The sequence below is a fragment of the Primulina tabacum genome, chromosome 17 (assembly GCF_025594145.1).
Source record: "Primulina tabacum isolate GXHZ01 chromosome 17, ASM2559414v2, whole genome shotgun sequence".
Lineage (NCBI taxonomy): Eukaryota > Viridiplantae > Streptophyta > Magnoliopsida > Lamiales > Gesneriaceae > Primulina > Primulina tabacum.
Window position 1 is genome coordinate 7,223,840 of NC_134566.1, and position 18,138 is coordinate 7,241,977.

At 40.9% G+C, this 18,138-nt stretch overlaps 1 protein-coding gene across 1 annotated transcript; it reads right to left on the reverse strand.

Moving 5' to 3' along the window:
* Window positions 1-5,868: 5,868 nt before the first annotated feature.
* Window positions 5,869-6,309, reverse strand: LOC142530447 (uncharacterized). The gene has a single exon (XM_075636282.1). The coding sequence runs from the start codon at window positions 6,307-6,309 to the stop codon at window positions 5,869-5,871; it is 441 nt and encodes a 146-aa protein (XP_075492397.1).
* Between the last annotated feature and the right edge of the window lie 11,829 nt (window positions 6,310-18,138).

Here is an 18,138-nt window from a genome sequence, read left to right on the forward strand (position 1 = left end):
GATGTTGTGTACTGCGTTTTTTGGTAAGGGCATGGAGATGTCCAAACATGCAGATGGGTAGTCATATGATGATTATACCGAACAACTTTTCCTCGGACTTTCCAAGTGGTTATCATTCATCGAGAGGATAAGTCCGTGGTTATGATTGTACACCATTAGGACTTACGACCCGAGACAATACTGAGGCTCTATATGCTAGGTCTGTGCTTTGACTCGTTTACCGGCTCCAGAAGAGTCATCAGATGACGAGGTTGGGTACAGTTGCGACACTTATAGGAGGCAGTGCATTGTAGTCGGGGATTCATCGCTCACCTGCGGGTGTGGATATCCTATGTGATCTGATGAAATTATAGTGCGTCGAATCTCTGGCCAAAGTATGAGATGTACGTTAGAGAAGGAGTTCTCCAACAGTACATGCGATGCCATTATTTATAGTTATCACATAGTTATCGAATTATTATGCAACCCTCGGTGAACCAATGGTTGCAGATTCGATCGGGATATATGAGATGAAGGGACCATACTGTACGTTAATCATAATCGACTGGTTCTTGCAGGCACTATCAGTGATACCTAGGGGATCATGGGGCGATGCTACTAGACGCTCTTACCATGATCCGATTGATGCAATCAGAAATAAGTTCTGACATTCTTAATCAAGGTGTTGATGAAAAGAATGGGGCTAACTAGGGTAAGCCCGAATAAGAATAAATATTATTCTGAATCACAAAGAGTTGTGTACCCACGGCTAGCTGTATCCCTGAACCATTGAGGGCCACACAAGCACTGGATCGTTTGTTCCCGTGGAGAGAATAAATTCAAGGAGTTGAATTTATATTATGATATAGTAAATTCAAAGAGTTGAATTATGATAATTAAATTTTGAGAAAATAAATTCAAGGAGTTGAATTTATGAGATAGTAAATTCAAGAAGTTGAATTTATGAAATTTGGAGATAATAAATTCAATGAGTTGAATTTATAAAATTTCATAATTTTATTTATTAAACTCAAAATTTGGGTTTATTAAATATTAAATTTTGGACGTGATAAATTCAAGAAGTTGAATTTATAATTTAATTAATAAATTCAAATGTTGAATTTATAATGGATTTAATTTATTAAGCTCAAAAGTTGAGTTTATTAAATATTAAATTAAATATAGTGGGAAGTATGTTTAATGGGCTTGTAGAGTACAAATCCAACACACTAAATAATTAAAGTTCTTAATGGACTTTGATTAATTAATTAAACTAGTTGGACTAGTGCAATTAATTAATCAAGCCCAATAATGTTAATTAAGAGACCCATGTATTATTTTATGGTAATTAGGTCATGGAGGCTTTATTTAAGTAGGAGACTTAAATCCTAGCCTCCATATGACACCATAATTTCGAAAATTGCTCTCCTTTTTTCTCTCAAAATTTCGGCCTCCATCAAATAAGTTTTGATTTATGCCGCCTCTCGATTTTTCATCTCCAACGAAAAATCCTTCTATACTTTCTCGTGCAAGTTAGAAGAACAACAAGTAATCCAGTCGTGGACCGGATTAGGAGATTGAAGAAAATATTTGAAGAACGTACATGGAATTTACAACAAGAGCTACGTTCGCTTATACCGACGTAGTTGGAGCCAAGTGAAATTGTTCACTCAAGGTAAAAGATTTAAACATCCTATGTATGTCTAATTTGTAAAACCATACGAGTGCTCAAAAAAATATTTTGATTGTCAAAATAAAATAAAAAATTTTAAAACATCCGCTGCCTTTGGGCGCGTAGAAACCGAGATCCTACAAATCAATCCTGCTCTGATATGGATTCCATAAAATTGAGCAGCGGGCACCAATGTAGACGTTGATTATAGACCGAAATAACGTAATCAAATTCAAGAAATAGTAAAGAAACCTGAAAGCGGGCGATGGCGTCGGCGACAGTACGTGGTATATGCGCTGCCTATTAGAAAAAGGGAGGAAAACTCCATTGATGCGGAAAGAACTTTTTCTTATTTATTTTTCTTAAGAAGCTAATTACAGTGGTTAGGTATTTATATATACGACTAAGTCCACTAACGAAAACAATGAAACACGTCATCACTTTTCTATCCATTTTCTAACATATATTTAATACTCCCCCTCAAGATGAGACGTGTATATTATGCACGCCCATCTTGGACAAAAGACTATGGAAGCGAGAAGCCAGCAAAGGTTTTGTGAGCAAGTCAGCTAACTGCAGCTGTGAGGAAACATGCATGAGTTTAATCAAGCCTGCTTGGACCTTCTCTCGGACGATATGGCAATCAATATCGATGTGCTTAGTGCGCTCATGGAAGACAGGATTAGAAGCGATGTGCACAGCAGCTTGACTATCACAGAATAACACAGCTGGTCCATCACATATGATGCCAAGATCCTTTATTAAAGATATGATCCACAATATCTCACAAGTGGACGAAGCCATGGAGCGATATTCCGCTTCCGCGGACGATTTAGAAACAGTTTGTTGTTTCTTAGACCTCCATGATACCATGGATTCCCCAAGGAAAACACAGAATCCAGTAACCGATCTCCGTGTGTCCGAGCATGTAGCCCAATCTGCATCAGAGAAGATTCTAAGCTTGAGATCAGAATTGGATTTATACAACAAACCTTGCCCAATTGTTCCTTTGACATATTTAAGCACATTCACTGCAGCTTCCATATGAGGAACTCGTGGCTTTGAAACGTACTGGCTCAGCTTATGCACAGCGTAAGCTAAGTCAGGTCGTGTAATTGTGAGATATAACATTCTCCCAATCAAACGCCTATACGAAGCTGGGTCGGAAATCAACTCCCCTTCATCTTGAGACAACTTTTGATTAACATCCATAGGTGTGGACCGTGGCTTACAGCCGAGAAGTCCAGAATCTGTGAGTAATTTGAGAGCGTAGTGTCGTTGACAAATTGATATCCCTTCTCGTGATCTCGCAACTTCTATACCCAAGAAATACTTCAAAACTCCCAAGTCTTTTAGACGAAATTTATTGTCCAAAAACACTTTCAAATCTGATGCTTCTTGCTCGCAATTAGTTGCTATCACTATATCGTCAACATATACCAACAATACCAGAAAAACATTTCCTCGAGTTCTGGTAAAGAGGGAATGATCCGCCTGTGATTGTTTGAACCCAATATTCAGCAAGGTAGATGAAAATTTTTCAAACCATTGCCGAGAAGCTTGCTTAAGCCCATAAAGTGACTTGTGCAGTTTGCAAACAGCACCTTTGGGCAATGTCTCCCCCTCTCTGCAATACCCCGGAGGCAGAGACATATAGACTTCTTCGTGCAAGTCACCGTGTAGGAAAGCATTGTTAACATCAAGTTGAAGTAAAAACCAACCACGAACAGCTGCAATGGCCAACAGGGACCTGACAGAAACTAATTTGGCAACAGGAGAAAAGGTCTCAAGATAATCAACCCCCTCTTGTTGCGTATATCCCTTAGCAACAAGACGAGCTTTATAACGCTGTAATGTTCCATCAGCAGAAAATTTTGCCTTATAAACCCACCGACATCCAACTACTGATTTTCTTGGAGGTAATGAAACGATAGACCATGTCCCATTGTTTTCCAGAGCATTAAGCTCTTCGACCATAGCCTGTTTCCATTCAGGGATCACAACAGCTTGGGAAAAACTATCAGGTTCAACAATGGATGAGATATTATTTACAAAGGCATGAAACGAGGGAGATAGTTTTGTTGAACCAAGGACGGAATGGAGAGGATAAGCTGTGGAAGTTGATGGAGAAGGGGCAGCAACAAAGCAGTGATAATCACGGAGATGAGTTGGCTGACTAACATGGCGTTGAGAACGTGTGAAAACAAGGGGAGAGTCAAAAGACACAAGAGGAGTATGAGATGGCAACACTCTATCGGAAAAGAAATCAGGGACAGTGGGTTCTTTAAGATCCTGGAAAGGAAATATAGTTTCATGAAAAACTACATCCCGAGAAATATATGTATCATTCGTGTCAAGGTCTAAGAGTTTATATCCCTTGAATCCGGGTGGATAACCAAGAAAAACAGATCTTATAGCACGAGGGGAAAGCTTATGGCGAGAGGATAGAAGAGTAGACCCATAGCACAAGGAGCCGAAGACCTTCAAATGAGCATACAAAGGGCATTTATGATACAACATCTCAAATGGTGTTTTATGAGAAAGAAGTGAAGATGGTATGCGATTAATAATGTACACAGCAGTAAGAATGGTATCGCTCCAGTAGACCAGTGGCACATTTGATTGGAACAGGAGAGCACGTGCAACATTTAATATATGTTGGTGCTTCCTTTCAACAACTGAGTTCTGCAGGGGGCGTTCAACGCAAGTGTGATAGTGTATAATACCCTTTGACTTAAAGAAATCAGCGAAGTTAAGTTCGAGAGCGTTATCACTTCGAACGGACTTAATAGGGACACCAAATTGGGTAAGAATCAGGTTACAAAATGTTGGAAATATATTTGACACATCAGATTTGTTCTTTAACAAGTATATCCAAGTAAAACGAGTATGATCATCAACAATGGTCAAGAAATATTTGTATCCTTCAACTGAAATTGGAGTAAAAGGACCCCAAATATCAATATGCAATAAATCGAAAGAACGCTCACTCAGATTATTGTTTGCAGTAAAAGGTAAACGTCGTTGCTTGGAAAGATGACAAACCGAACAATGTGCAGGTTCCTTATGCGCTGTACTGAAAATCAACTGATTGTTTACAATGGAAATTTTTCTGAAATGAGGATGTCCCAATCGAAAATGCCACAGGTCACCATTATTGGAGGACGCATTGCATGAGAGTGAAAAGGATACATCAGAATCTTCAAAGACATATAGGTTGCCAACTCGCTTACCCATCCCAATCGTCTTCGTGTGATGGATATCCCGAATTCGACAAACATTGTTCAGGAAAGAAACTGAACATGAAATTTGACTCGTGAGAGAGCTGATAGAGAGCAAATTGAATTGGAAGTTTGGAACATACAACACATCAGTAAGGTGGAGATTAACTGATAAGTAAACCGTTCCAATGTGTTTGACTGGAATAACAAAATTATTTGGTAAAATGACCTTGGAGTCAATTGCCTTATAAGAATGGAAGGAAGATAAAGTGCAACAAATATGGTGTGTTGCCCAAGTATCTAGCACCCAACTCGTTCGTGATATAGAGTTAAAAGAGTGATATAGAGAGTTGATACCGTTGAAACAAGACACGGTAGGTCCTTGATGATGTTGTGAGTCTTGAATGGATCCAACCCCAGTCTGAAGCTTAGTGCTTAGGAACTCAATAAGTTGTCTGCATTGACCTGTAGTTAGAGAATCAATTGAAGAACTTGCTGTCTCCAGAGTCGCACCCTGACATGCATATACTCTGCCCTTCTTTTGTTGATTGAATTTTGAATGTCCAGGAGGATAGCCATGAAGCTTGTAGCATTTATCAATCGTGTGTCCAGGATAATCACAGTGCGAGCAAACAACTGTATCATTCTTTCCTCCTTTTGCACTCTGAAATTTTTTTTGCATCACAATTGTAGCAGGCGATGCAAGAGACAACGACTGATCCATACCTGTTTTTGAGGAATTTAAACCAATGGAACGTTGCCTTTCTTCCTGAACAACTAACGCAAACACCTTCGAAATCATAGGAAGTGGATCTAACATCAACACTTGAGCACGAATTTGTGCATATGATTCATTTAGCCCCATCAAAAATTGCATCACACACTCTTGATTATGGTATGACATCAATTCCTTCATAGAACCACAAGTACAAGCTGCCACGGGTTGGTAATCCCTCAGCTCATCCCAGAGAATGCGTAATTTCGTATAATATGTGTTCACATCCATGGATCCTTGATGCAAACCGGTAAGCAATTTCTTAATCTGGAAGATACGTGGAGCATTGCTTTCAAGGAACCTCTCAGATCTATCCAAACTTCATGTGCAGTAGAAAAATACATCAAACTATCTGCAATCTCTTTACTGACTGAATTCAAAATCCAAGATATCACCATGCTATTGCATCGATTCCATGCTCCAAACAGCTGATCATTAACTTGCGGCCGAATTATATCTCCATCAACAAATTCCAGCTTATTCTTAGCAGTCAACGCCATAGAGAAAGATCGACTCCAAGTATTGTAATTTGAACCTGTTAATTGATGCGAGACAAGCAATAATCCTGGATGATCTCCATTTTGAAGGAAAAATGGACTACTCGAGTCTTCCAGGACGCTGCGATTGGGCTGATTATTTGCCATATTGTTGCCTTTCACCATTGCAAGCAATTGATGAAAGAAAAGGAAAATGGAGAAGCAGAAGAAGGCGGATCACGGTGAATCAGAATCGCGATACCAACCTGCTCTGATACCATATTAGAAAAAGGGAGGAAAACTCCATTGATGCGGAAAGAACTTTTTCTTATTTATTTTTCTTAAGAAGCTAATTACAGTGGTTAGGTATTTATATATACGACTAAGTCCACTAACGAAAACAATGAAACACGTCGTCACTTTTCTATCCATTTTCTAACATATATTTAATACTGCCCATACGTGGAGGGGCATTTACATAATAGAGAAGAGTAGTGAGGACAAATGGTTCCGCGGGATGAGTGAAAGTGCAACAGAGACCGGTTCTGTAGCTCCGGTGCGCCTTAGGATTTCTTGAAGGGCACGAGACTTGAAGAAAATTTGGAAATCCGGGAACGATTATGAAAATAAGAAACGAAGGCTGTTTTGTATGGAGTATTGAACTCTGGACGCCATTGTTGGAATTGCGAGTTCCCTTCTTTTTGGGCAGAAAAATCTAAGAGTTTATTACAAGCTCTCGAAAATATTTGGATTTCATTAATTTTAAAATCGGAAAAAATGAAATATTAGTGGAATGTGAGAAAAAGCTACTATATATTTACTCATGTTCTGTTGTATATGCTTCACCTTTGGCTTACTTTATTTTTTTTATAGGTGAAGAAGAAACACAAAGTTCAGATTATTGGATTCTGATATTTGTGGACTTATTTTATGTTATAAGAATTGGGTTCCCAATTTTTAATCCCGATCTCCTCTTTCTCCTCCTCTATTCGTTTTCTTTATTTTGCTACACATTGGCAGTTGGTTAAAATTTGAATTACTGCTTTATCTTTTTTCTTTTCTTTTTTTCGATATGGACTTTTATTTGCATAAGAGAATGCGATTAAAGGATCAAGTTGCAGCTTCTATGAAGTTATGGTTGGATTACCATTGCAAAAGACACATTCTTGTCTATGGTGGTATTCGGTTTTCCGTCCCTTCCTTCTATATCGAGGTGGTCTGCTTTCTCGCGGTCCGGGTCTCTTTGAACCAGCTCCACCCCAACTCCATCTGAATTATGGCATCGACCTTTGTTCTTTTCAAGATGCATAAGCTTTTAATTAACCCCGTTATTCTCCATTAGTTCTTCACATGTTGTTTCGGTTTTAAATTATTCTCTCTCACAGCCATATTAAACAGTCGATTCCTTGATGACATCCATTCTTCTTTGAAGGGATGAAAATGACGATATTTTTTTTTATTAACCTCCCCTCTTCCCCAAATGCTCGATTGATTTTCTTCCCAAACTGTCTGCCCAACCCAAGCTCTCTCACAACTATAAAACGCAAGAACCCTATATTAGGAGCCAGGAGCTCGTGGAAGGGCAGAATTTTCTTCTTCCATCCTTATCTCAGCAGAAGACCTGTTGGCCCTTGGGTTTAGCATCCAGGTTAAGGACCTTATAGACAGGGTAATAGATGAATTTTGCGGCTCGTGTCCCTATTATTTTTAAGTTATCTCCTTATCTAGTCCTTTATCTTTTTTACGCATGATTATTGATTTTTGCTTGTCATTTGCAGGTGACCTCGAGATGCAAACATCTTTTGCGCAAAGGCGGGCTGCTGAGAAAGTCGCGGAAGAGAAGAAGAGGGATGCCGAGAAAGTGTCATAGAAAAGAAAGAGGCGGCTAAGAAAGTGGCCGAGGAAGCCAAGGCAGCTGATGAGGCCCGGGAAGTTGGAGATATTTTTGTTGTTGAAACCTAAGAAGGGTGGCGACCAATCAGGCCAACGGAGAGCGGATGGTTGGTGAGGCTCGGGTTGAGGAACGAGATCCTGAGCAACCCCTTCCCCCAAGAGACCGAGGACACAATCACCCTCATCCGCCGGAAGAGGAAGGCTATCGGTGATCCCGATGTGGTCTTTTTTAGTGACACCGATGAGGGGGCTTAAGACCACATCTAGGACCACGTCCTCCACCCGAGCTACCACGGAGCAACATCAACCAAGCCCTCCAGGAGCCCGACGTAACCTTTTTCTAGATGGGGTCTCCTCGGCAGGGATGTGACTTGTGAAGAGTCTGACCTCCCCTGCCGAAAAGGCTCATCTCCATGGCCTGGAGCCAAACCACAAGCTGTTCGAGGCACTACTCGGGCTTTTTTTGTTAAGTCTTCTTTCCTAATGTTTCATGTGCCTTGTGTAGCTATTTCTTTCCTTTTTTCTTATATTTTGTTTATACAGGGCATTCGGATGATGATAGCTGCTTATTAAGAGGTTGCTTCTGTCGCCAAACGAGAAGCGGGCCGGGCTAGGGCTGTCAGTGAACTCCATGCCCAGGTTAAAGATAAACTGGATAGGGCCCGGGTAATACACAACGAGACTGTAATTGGGCTCAAGACGATTTTTGAGGCAGCCTATCCGCAGTTATAGGAGTCCAGATTAGCCTGAAGGAAGACCAAATAGAGGTTGGGGTTGTTATTGCCAGGAAAGATATTGAGGGTCGAGCTCTCAACTTCGGAAGCACGAGTCCCATCTCTGGTCGAAGGGCTTGGTTGTAGAGTCCGAAATCAGTACACGTAAAACCCATTCATTTATTTAATTTTTAAATCATTTATTTAAATTTAAAATGATTTTTTTTGGGATGCATGATGTATTTAAATTGCATTATTTTAAATTATGTATGTTTATGTGATGCACGTTAAAATGTTTTCTCAAGTTTCATGTTTCAGGCCATTATTCGATGCGGAATCGAGAAAAAGATACCGGTGACGATTTTGGCGATTTTAAAAGTGGTATTTTATTTTAAATTAAATTTGGTGCATTTTAAATGATTTACTTAGTTGTAGTATTTTTAAAAGCCTAATTCATTTATTTAAAGATTTTAGGATTTTGAAACTTTTAAATTTTAGCAAATGTACACTTTATTTTAAATTAGGGAACTTTGCTTAGTAGTGAGAATTTACATTTATGATTAGCATTTTATTAGCATTTTGATTAGCATTTTAATTAGCACTATTAAATTCCAAATTAAGCAATCCTTCCCCTTAATTATATTAAAACACACACACACCTACACGTAAAACACACACACACACACAATTCTTCACACTCTAATTCAGATTTTTGAGAAAATAAACCTAGGGTTCTTCAACCTTGTATCAGCCGCCCCTCTCCTTCGATTTTTCCAGCAACTTTTCCTTAATTTCGTTGCAAGAAATTAGTGCCACGTTCGTCCCAGATCGTCTCTCGCTTTCTTCCCGCGTCGGAGTCGTCGTTTCGGTAACGTTATTTATCAAAAGGCACGTATATACTACTGTTTCCTGCGTCAATCATGTCATAGTATGTGTTGCGTTGTTTTAGGCGTAAAAATCCATGTATGATGTGCAAAGTTTGGGCAGAAACATGTTGGATCGATTTTGAAACGTTTTTAGATCTAAAATTTCGAAATTTAATGTTCTTTTGAAAACTGCGATTTTTTGGTCGTGATTTAGAGAAAAATTTCAACATGAAAAATGTAGAAAATTTTGATACCTTCGATTTGATATAAAATTCGAAATATTTGGAAAAAAATTGAGTGAGTTATGATCATTTTCGTGGGACTGCTCAAACTGCATTTTCTGAAAAATTATGTTATTGATGTGTTCTTGAGATTTTCTTGTTGCAGGCTTTGTTGGGCATCGATGGGTAATCATTGCTGCGTTTAGGTATATCGAGAATGATGTTGGGATGTATGTTTGTATTTTGTTTCGTGTCTTTAGGCATTTAGAAATCGTAGGAATTGATTTTGGTGTCAAATTTCGTGTTCATGAGTTGTATTGCGTTGTAAGTTGGACATCGTTGTTTTGGAGCATTTGTTTGAGTTTGAATGAGTGTTCTAGCACTCTAGGACGGGTGTCGAGGTGTCGATTTATGGTCGGGATGATAGAGTTAGGAGAAATAAGCCTTGAATACATGATTCACCGTTGGTTTACTTTCACCGAGCCTACACAGATCCTTCGACGGACCCTGGCACGGAGTCCGTGCCCTTGTTTCTTCCGAAGTGTCTTTTTACAGAGTCTACACAGACCCTTACACGGACCTAGGCACAGGGTCCGTGTCCTCACTTCCTTTCGAGTATGCTTTTACAGTGCCTACACGGACCCGGACCCCCGGAGGGGTGCACGGGGTCCGTGTACTAAAGTCTTTGTGAAATATTTAGGGATCGAATGGGACGTTATGTCATAGTTTAGTACGACAATTAAACGAGGTCAAGCCCTGAGTAATCTAGAAAGTCATAAGCTATTTACTTGATTCAGTGGTGAGTACGAATACGTACGTCGAAGTTATGCAATTTAAGCGTTGAATTCTTGTTAGTATGTGCAGCAGTGGCCCCAAGCGAGATCCCACGAATCCCTCAACACCAAGTAAAGTATGTTTGACGTGCAAAGAAAATATTTCAAGTTTTTGAGGTATGCTAAATGTCTTGTGACCAATTATGTATGGGATTGGAAAGCGGTAAAGCATGATCAGGGACCAATCCACCCCGTTAAAGCATGAACAGGTTTAGATCAGGATTGGAAAGCGTTAAAGCATGAACGGTGACCAATCCACCCGTTAAAGCATGAACGGGGATCTCATGTATGTGGCAGTGGATTTTTCCCTGTCAGCCCAGTACTGTGGTTTAGTCTGATCATGCGATTTATGTTATGTGTCACTTGCTTTGAAACATGCCTCTACGCAAAATGATGAAGTTTATGTATGTTCATGTGTGTACAAGTATGCAAGAATGTTTAAGAAAAGTTTCACGTTATGGCACGTCTATGTATGTATGTAAGTTCAAGCTTTTATACGCACTTTCAAGTTCAAGTATGTATGTACGGTTTTGAAGTCGACTATGGTTTTGTTACGTATTACTTGCTACTTACAGTTTATACGTGTTGAGTCTTTAGACTCACTAGATTTGATCGATACAGGTGAGGATGACATTGAGGAGACAAGGGGTGGGGACCAAGGAGCTAGCTTGGATTGAGCAAGAGGCTAGACCCGAGGACCACCCAAGTTTTAAGTTTTTATGAAAATTCAAATACTCTGATTTCACGCTACTGGTTATGAAATTTTAAACATCTACTTTTGTCAAACTTTATTTTAGATCTTTTGTTGCAATTATTTTTGGGACGTACAGTTTATTTTATCGAATTTTGAAGGTTCGCTTTTTATTTAAGAAAATTTTAAATTTTTTCGCAAAATTTCAAGTAGTAAAAAGTACGGTACGTTACAGTTGGTATCAGAGCAGTTTTCTTGTAAAGGGTTATGCCTACTGCTAGTCGCAACTAGCTCACGAAGTCACACCTCAAGTCTGTAACTTTTAAAGTTTTGAGTTATGTTATGCACTAAGCATTAAGTCATGATTTCAACATGTCCATATTTTAAGTTCGATTTACGTGCATCTCATACTATTGATATCATGTTCATGCATATCGGGTTTACGTGTTGGGTATATTATTGAAACAGTATGCCTCCTAGACCCATAATTAACCGAGAAGCTAGGGATGAAGATAGAGAGGCTTGAGAGGAGGAGGGGAGAGACGCTCCACCTTCTCCACCGCCAGATATGCAAGGACAGATGCTTGCAGGAATGACTCAGTTCTTCGCACAGTTTGCGGGGAACCAGGCTGTAGTCGATGCGGGGGCTAGACCCAGACCAGAGGCGGTATATGAGAGGTTCAGGAGGATGAACCCAAAGGAGTTTTCGGGGACTACTGACCCGATGATAGCCGAGGGATGGATTAAGTCCATCGAGGTAATATTTGACTTTATGGAACTGACTGATGCAGATAGAGTCAGGTGTGCCACTTTCCTCCTGGCAGGAGATGCCAGACTGTGGTGGGATAGTGCATTAGTGTCAGTTAACTTGCAAACACTGACGTGGAGTGAATTTAAGGAGGTATTCTACTCCAAGTACTTCACTGAAGAAGTACGATCCAGACTGACTTGGGAGTTCATGACGTTGCGACAAGGAGACAGCAGCGTAGCTGAGTTCGTGAGGAAGTTTGAAAGGGGGTGTCATTTTGTGCCCCTGATAGCTAATGATGCCCAAGGGGAGTTGAGGCATTTTATGGACGGGTTGCAGCCGATCTTGCGCCGCGACGTGAGATTTGCTGGTCCTACTACCTATGCCGTTACCGTATCTAGAGCCTTGGCGGCGGAGCAGGATCAGAGGGATATTGAGGCTGACAGGCAGGGAAAGAGGTCCTATCAGGCTCCACAGCAACAACAGCAGCAGCGACCTCAGTTTAAGAGGCCGTTCCAGGGGCAGCCAGGAAAGAAACCTTATCAGGGACCGCCAAAGGGCAAGGGTCCTATGCCACAGCAGAAGGCGCCACAGAGGCCGGGAGAACACCCGGTGTGCCCGAAGTGCAACCGCCAGCACCCGGGACAGTGTTTTTATGGGTCGGGTAAATGTTTCGAGTGCGGAGCAAGTGACCACATGCTAAAGGGGTGCCCTCAGTGGAGGCAGCCGACCCAGGGAAGAGTGTTCGCCATGCAAGCTCAGGAGGCGAACCCAAACACGACGTTATTGACTGGTAAACTATTTAATTAAGCATCGTATTACTTTGCTATACATGTGTTGGAATTTCCGTTGAGTTTATTAGTGTGCTAGTAATATTTTCAGGTGTCGTGCGATATAAATTTCTTCTATGCCTAAGATTAAGGTTAGAATTTTTAGGGGATAAGTTTTGTGTTGTGCTAACGTCTCTCATGAAGCATTTTCATAAAGAGACTAGCCACGAAGGCCCTGATAGACTCAAGAGCCACCCACTCCTTTATTTCGGAGACATTCGCTAGTCACCTGGACGAAAAGTCTATTGGACTCGACGTGAGCTATTCATTGACAGTCCCATCAAGGGAAGAATTGTCAGCTACTAGTGTGGTCAGGGACATCGATCTCGAGCTGCAAGGCCACCTAGTGCATGCCGATTTGATTGTTTTTCCGATGCCACAGTTTTATATCATTTTGGGAATGCACTGGCTGACGAAGAACAAAGTTTTTATCGACTTCCATAAAAGATCGATGTTAGTAAGACCTTTGGGTATGGAGCAGTTTCTCTTTGAGCCAGCTAGATGGAGGAGTTTCCCCTCGCATGATCTCGTGCATGCAGGCGCGGAAACTTATTTCCACGGGGTGTCAGGCTTTCCTGGCCAGCATCATTTCAACACCTGACGTACCCACTCCGTCATTAACTGATGTACCAGTAGTAAGGGATTTTCCTGACGTATTTCCGGATGACATCACAGGCCTTCCGCTAGACAGAGTGGTGGAGTTTTCCATTGACCTTGTGTCGGGCACTGTACCAATCTCTAAGGCACCGTACCGTTTAGCTCCAGCTGAGATGTTAGAGCTCAATCAGCAGATTCAGGAGATTCTAGATAAAGAATTCAGCCGCCCTAGTTTCTCACCATGGGGCGCACCAGTACTCTTCGTAAAGAAGAAAGACGGGAGCATGAGGCTGTGTATCGATTACTGAGAACTGAACAAGGTAACGATCAAGAACAAATATCCACTTCCAAGGATCGAGGACTTGTTCGATCAGTTGCAGGGAGCCACAGTGTTCTCTAAGATAGATCTTCGATCGGGGTATCATCAGCTGGAGGTGAAAGATGCAGATGTTCATAAGACAGCCTTCAGAACCAGATATGGGCATTACGAGTTCTTAGTGATGCCGTTTGGACTGACAAACACTCCAACGATTTTTATGGACTTGATGAACCGAGTATTTCAGCCTTACCTTGATCAATTCGTCATAGTGTTCATTGACGACATTCTCATATACTAGAAGAGCCTTGAAGAGCACAGTCAGCACTTGAGTACAGTTTTGCAGGTTTTGCAGAGTCGCAAGTTATTCGCGAAATTCAGTAAGTGTGAATTCTGGTTGGAGAAGGTAGCGTTTTTGGGTCACATAATATCTAGTAGCGGAATTGAGGTGGACCCAGCTAAAGTGGCAACTGTTAAGAAATGTGTTGAGCCAAAGAATGCATCAGAGATCCGCAGCTTTTTGGGCTTAGCAGGTTACTACCGTAAGTTTATTCAAGGTTTTTTGTCGATAGCAGTGCCGCTCACTTCACTGACAAAGAAGAATGCTAAGTTCATGTGGAGTGTCGAGTGCCAGAAGAGCTTCGATACTTTGAAGCAAACTCTTATTTCAGCGCCAGTGTTAGCCATGCCATCCGGGCAAGGAGATTTTGTGTTTTACACCGATACATCTAAGCTCGGGTTAGGTGCAGTGTTGATGCAGCATGGTCGGGTGATAGCTTATGCTTCCAGACAATTGAAGGTGCATGAGAAGAATTATCCGACTCATGATTTAGAATTAGCCGCCGTTGTCTTTGCATTGAAGATTTGGAGACACTACTTATACGACGAGAAATGCCAGATATTTACTGATCACAAGAGTCTCGAGTATTTTTTCACGCATAAATAGCTGAACATGAGGCAAAGACGGTGGTTGGAGTTGGTAAAGGACTACGATTGTGAAATTAGCTACCATTCGGGGAAAGCTAATGTGGTGGCAGATGCCTTGAGCAGGAAGGTTTCAGTCATAGCACAGTTGTCAGTACAGAGACCTCTTCAGTCTGAGATTCAGAGGTTTGGGTTAGAGGTTTATCCCAAGGGCAAAGGTCCCAGACTATCTAATCTAACGGTCAAATCCGATTTACTAGACCAAATCCGTAGAGGACAACATTCAGATGAGCAGTTGCAGAAATGGAGGCTGAAAGACGAAACCAAAGGCAGTGTACTCTACACAGTGTCCGATGGTATTGTGAGATACAGAGGTAGAATGTGGGTGCCAAGTATTGATTCGATCAGAGAGGATGTTCTGACAGAGGCACACGCATCTCCGTATTCTATTCATCCAGGAGGTACCAAGATGTACAAGGATCTGCAGATTTTGTATTGGTAGCCAAGTATAAAGAGAGACACCCGTCGGTTTGTGTCTGAATGTCTTACTTGTCAGCAGGTGAAGACAGAGCATCAGAGGCCAGCAGGGATGCATAAGCCACTCCCTATCCCCGAGTGGAAATGGGAGAATATCACCATGGACTTCGTTGTTGGGTTGACGAGGTCAGTCAGGGGATCCAATGCTATTTGGGTCATTGTGGATCGACTCACCAAGTCAGCACACTTTTTGCCAGTAAAGACGACTTTCTCCATGACGCAATATGCAGAGCTTTATATCAGGGAGATAGTTCGATTGCATGGGATCCCAGTTTCCATTGTGTCCGACAAGGACCCGAGGTTTACATCGTCCTTTTGAAAGAGTTTGCATGCAACCATGGGGACGAAGTTGCTATTCAGTACAGCTTTTCACCCGCAGACAGATGGCCAGTCTGAGCGAGTGATTCAGATTTTGGAAGATCTATTGCAAACCTGTATGATCGACTTCCAAGGGACTTGGGAATCTAAGCTACCTCTAGTAGAAGTTACATACAACAACAGCTTCCAAGCATCTATAGGTACGGCTCCTTATGAGGCGTTATATTGACGGAAGTGCAGATCACCGATTCATTGGGATGAAGTCGGGGATAGGTCAGAGCTTGGTCCAGAGATTGTTCAGCAGACTGCAGATGTGGTGATCAAGATCCGAGACAGGATGAAGACCGCGCAGAGTCGTCAAAAGAGTTATTCTGACAAGAGGAGAAGAGATCTAGACTTTGCCGTGGGCGATCATGTTTTCGTGAAGATAGCACCCATGAAGGGTGTTATGAGATTTAGGAAGAGAGGCAAGCTTGGTCTGAGATTCATTGGGCCGTTCGAGATTCTCGACAGAGTTTGGACACTAGCTTATCATGTAGCCCTACCGCCAAATCTGGCCAGAGTACACAATGTGTTCCACGTCTCAATGCTGAGGAAGTACCTAGCTAATCCTTCGCATTTTTTGAAATATGAACCATTACAGTTGGCTCCAGACCTGTGTTACGAGGAAAGACCTGTCCAATTTCTAGACAGACAGGAGCGTAGTCTACGGAACAAAGTAACCAAGTTGGTCAAAGTTCGATGGCTAAATCAATCCAAGGAGGAGGCCACTTGGGAGACCGAAGCAGACATGAGGAATCGCTACCCGGAGTTGTTCGGTAAGGTTTAATTTCGAGGACAAAACTTATATAAGTGGGGGAGGAATTGTAGAGCCCAAAATCAGTACACGTAAAACTCATGCATTTATTTAATTGTTAAATCATTTATTTAAATTTAAAATGATTTTTTTTGGTATGCATGATCTATTTAAATTGTATTATTTTAAATTATTTATGTTTATGTGATGCACGTTAAAAATGTTTTCTCGAGTTTCATCTTTCAGGCGATTAATCGATTCGGGATCGAGGAAAAGAGACCGGTGACGATTTTGGTGATTTTAAACGTGGTATTTTATTTTGAATTAAGTTTGGGGCATTTTAAATGATTTACTTAATTGTAGTATTTTTAAAAGCCTAATTCAATTTTTTAGTGATTTTAGGATTTTGAAACTTTTAAATTTTAGCAAATGTACACTTTATTTTAAATTAAGAGACTTTGCTTAGTAGTGAGAATTTACATTTATGATTAGCATTTTATTAGCATTTTGATTAGCATTTTAATTAGCACTATTAAATTCCAAATTAAGCAATCCTTCCCCTTAATTATATTAAAACACACACACACCTACACGTAAAACACACACACACAACTCTTTACACTCTAATTCAGATTTTTGAGAAAATAAACCTAGTGTTCTTCAACCTTGTATCAGCCGCCCCTCTCCTTTGATTTTTCCTGCAACTTTTCTTTAATTTCGTTGCAAGAAATTAGTGCCACGTTCGTCCCAGATCGTCTCTCGCTTTCTTCCTGCGTCGGAGTCGTCGTTTCGGTAACGTTATTTATCAAAAGACACGTATATACTACTATTTCCTGCTTCGATCATGTCATAGTATGTGTTGCGTTGTTTTAGGCGTAAAAATCCATGTATGATGTGCAAGGTTTGGGCAGAAACATGTTTGATCGATTTTGAAACGTTTTTAGATCTAAAATTTCGAAATTTAATGTTCTCTTGAATACTGCGATTTTTCGGTCGTGAGTTTGAGAAAACTTTCAACATGAAAATTGTATAACTTTTTGATACCTTCGATTTGATATAAAATTTGAAATATTTGGATAAAAATTGAGTGAGTTATGATCATTTTCATGGGACTGATCAAACTGAGTTATCTGAAAAAATTATGTTATTGATGTGCTTTTGAGATTTTCTTGTTGCAGGCTTTGTTGGGCAACGATGGGTGATCATTGCTGCGTTTAGGTATATCGAGAATGATGTTGGGATGTATGTTGGTATTTCTTTTTGTGTCTTTAGGCACTTGGTTGAGTTAGAAATCGTAGGAATTGATTTTGGTGTCAAATTTTGTGTTCATGAGTTGTATTGCGTTGTAAGTTGGACGTCGTTGTTTTGGAGCATTTGTTTGAGTTTGAATGAGTGTTCTAGCACTCTAGGACGGGTCTCGAGGTGTCGATTTATGGTCGGGATGATAGAGTTAGGAGAAATAAGCCTTCAATACATGATTTACCGTTGGTTTACTTTCACCGAGCCTACATGGATCCTTCGACAGACCCTGGCACGGGGTCCGTGCCCTTGTTTCTTCCTAAGTGTCTTTTTACAGAGTCTACAAGGACCCTTACACGGACCTAGGCTCGGGGTCTGTGTCCTCACTTCCTTTCGAGTATGCTTTTACAGTGCTTAGACGAACCCGGACCCGGAGGGGTGCACAGGGTCCGTGTACTCCAGTCTTTGGGAAATATTTTAGGGATCAAATTGG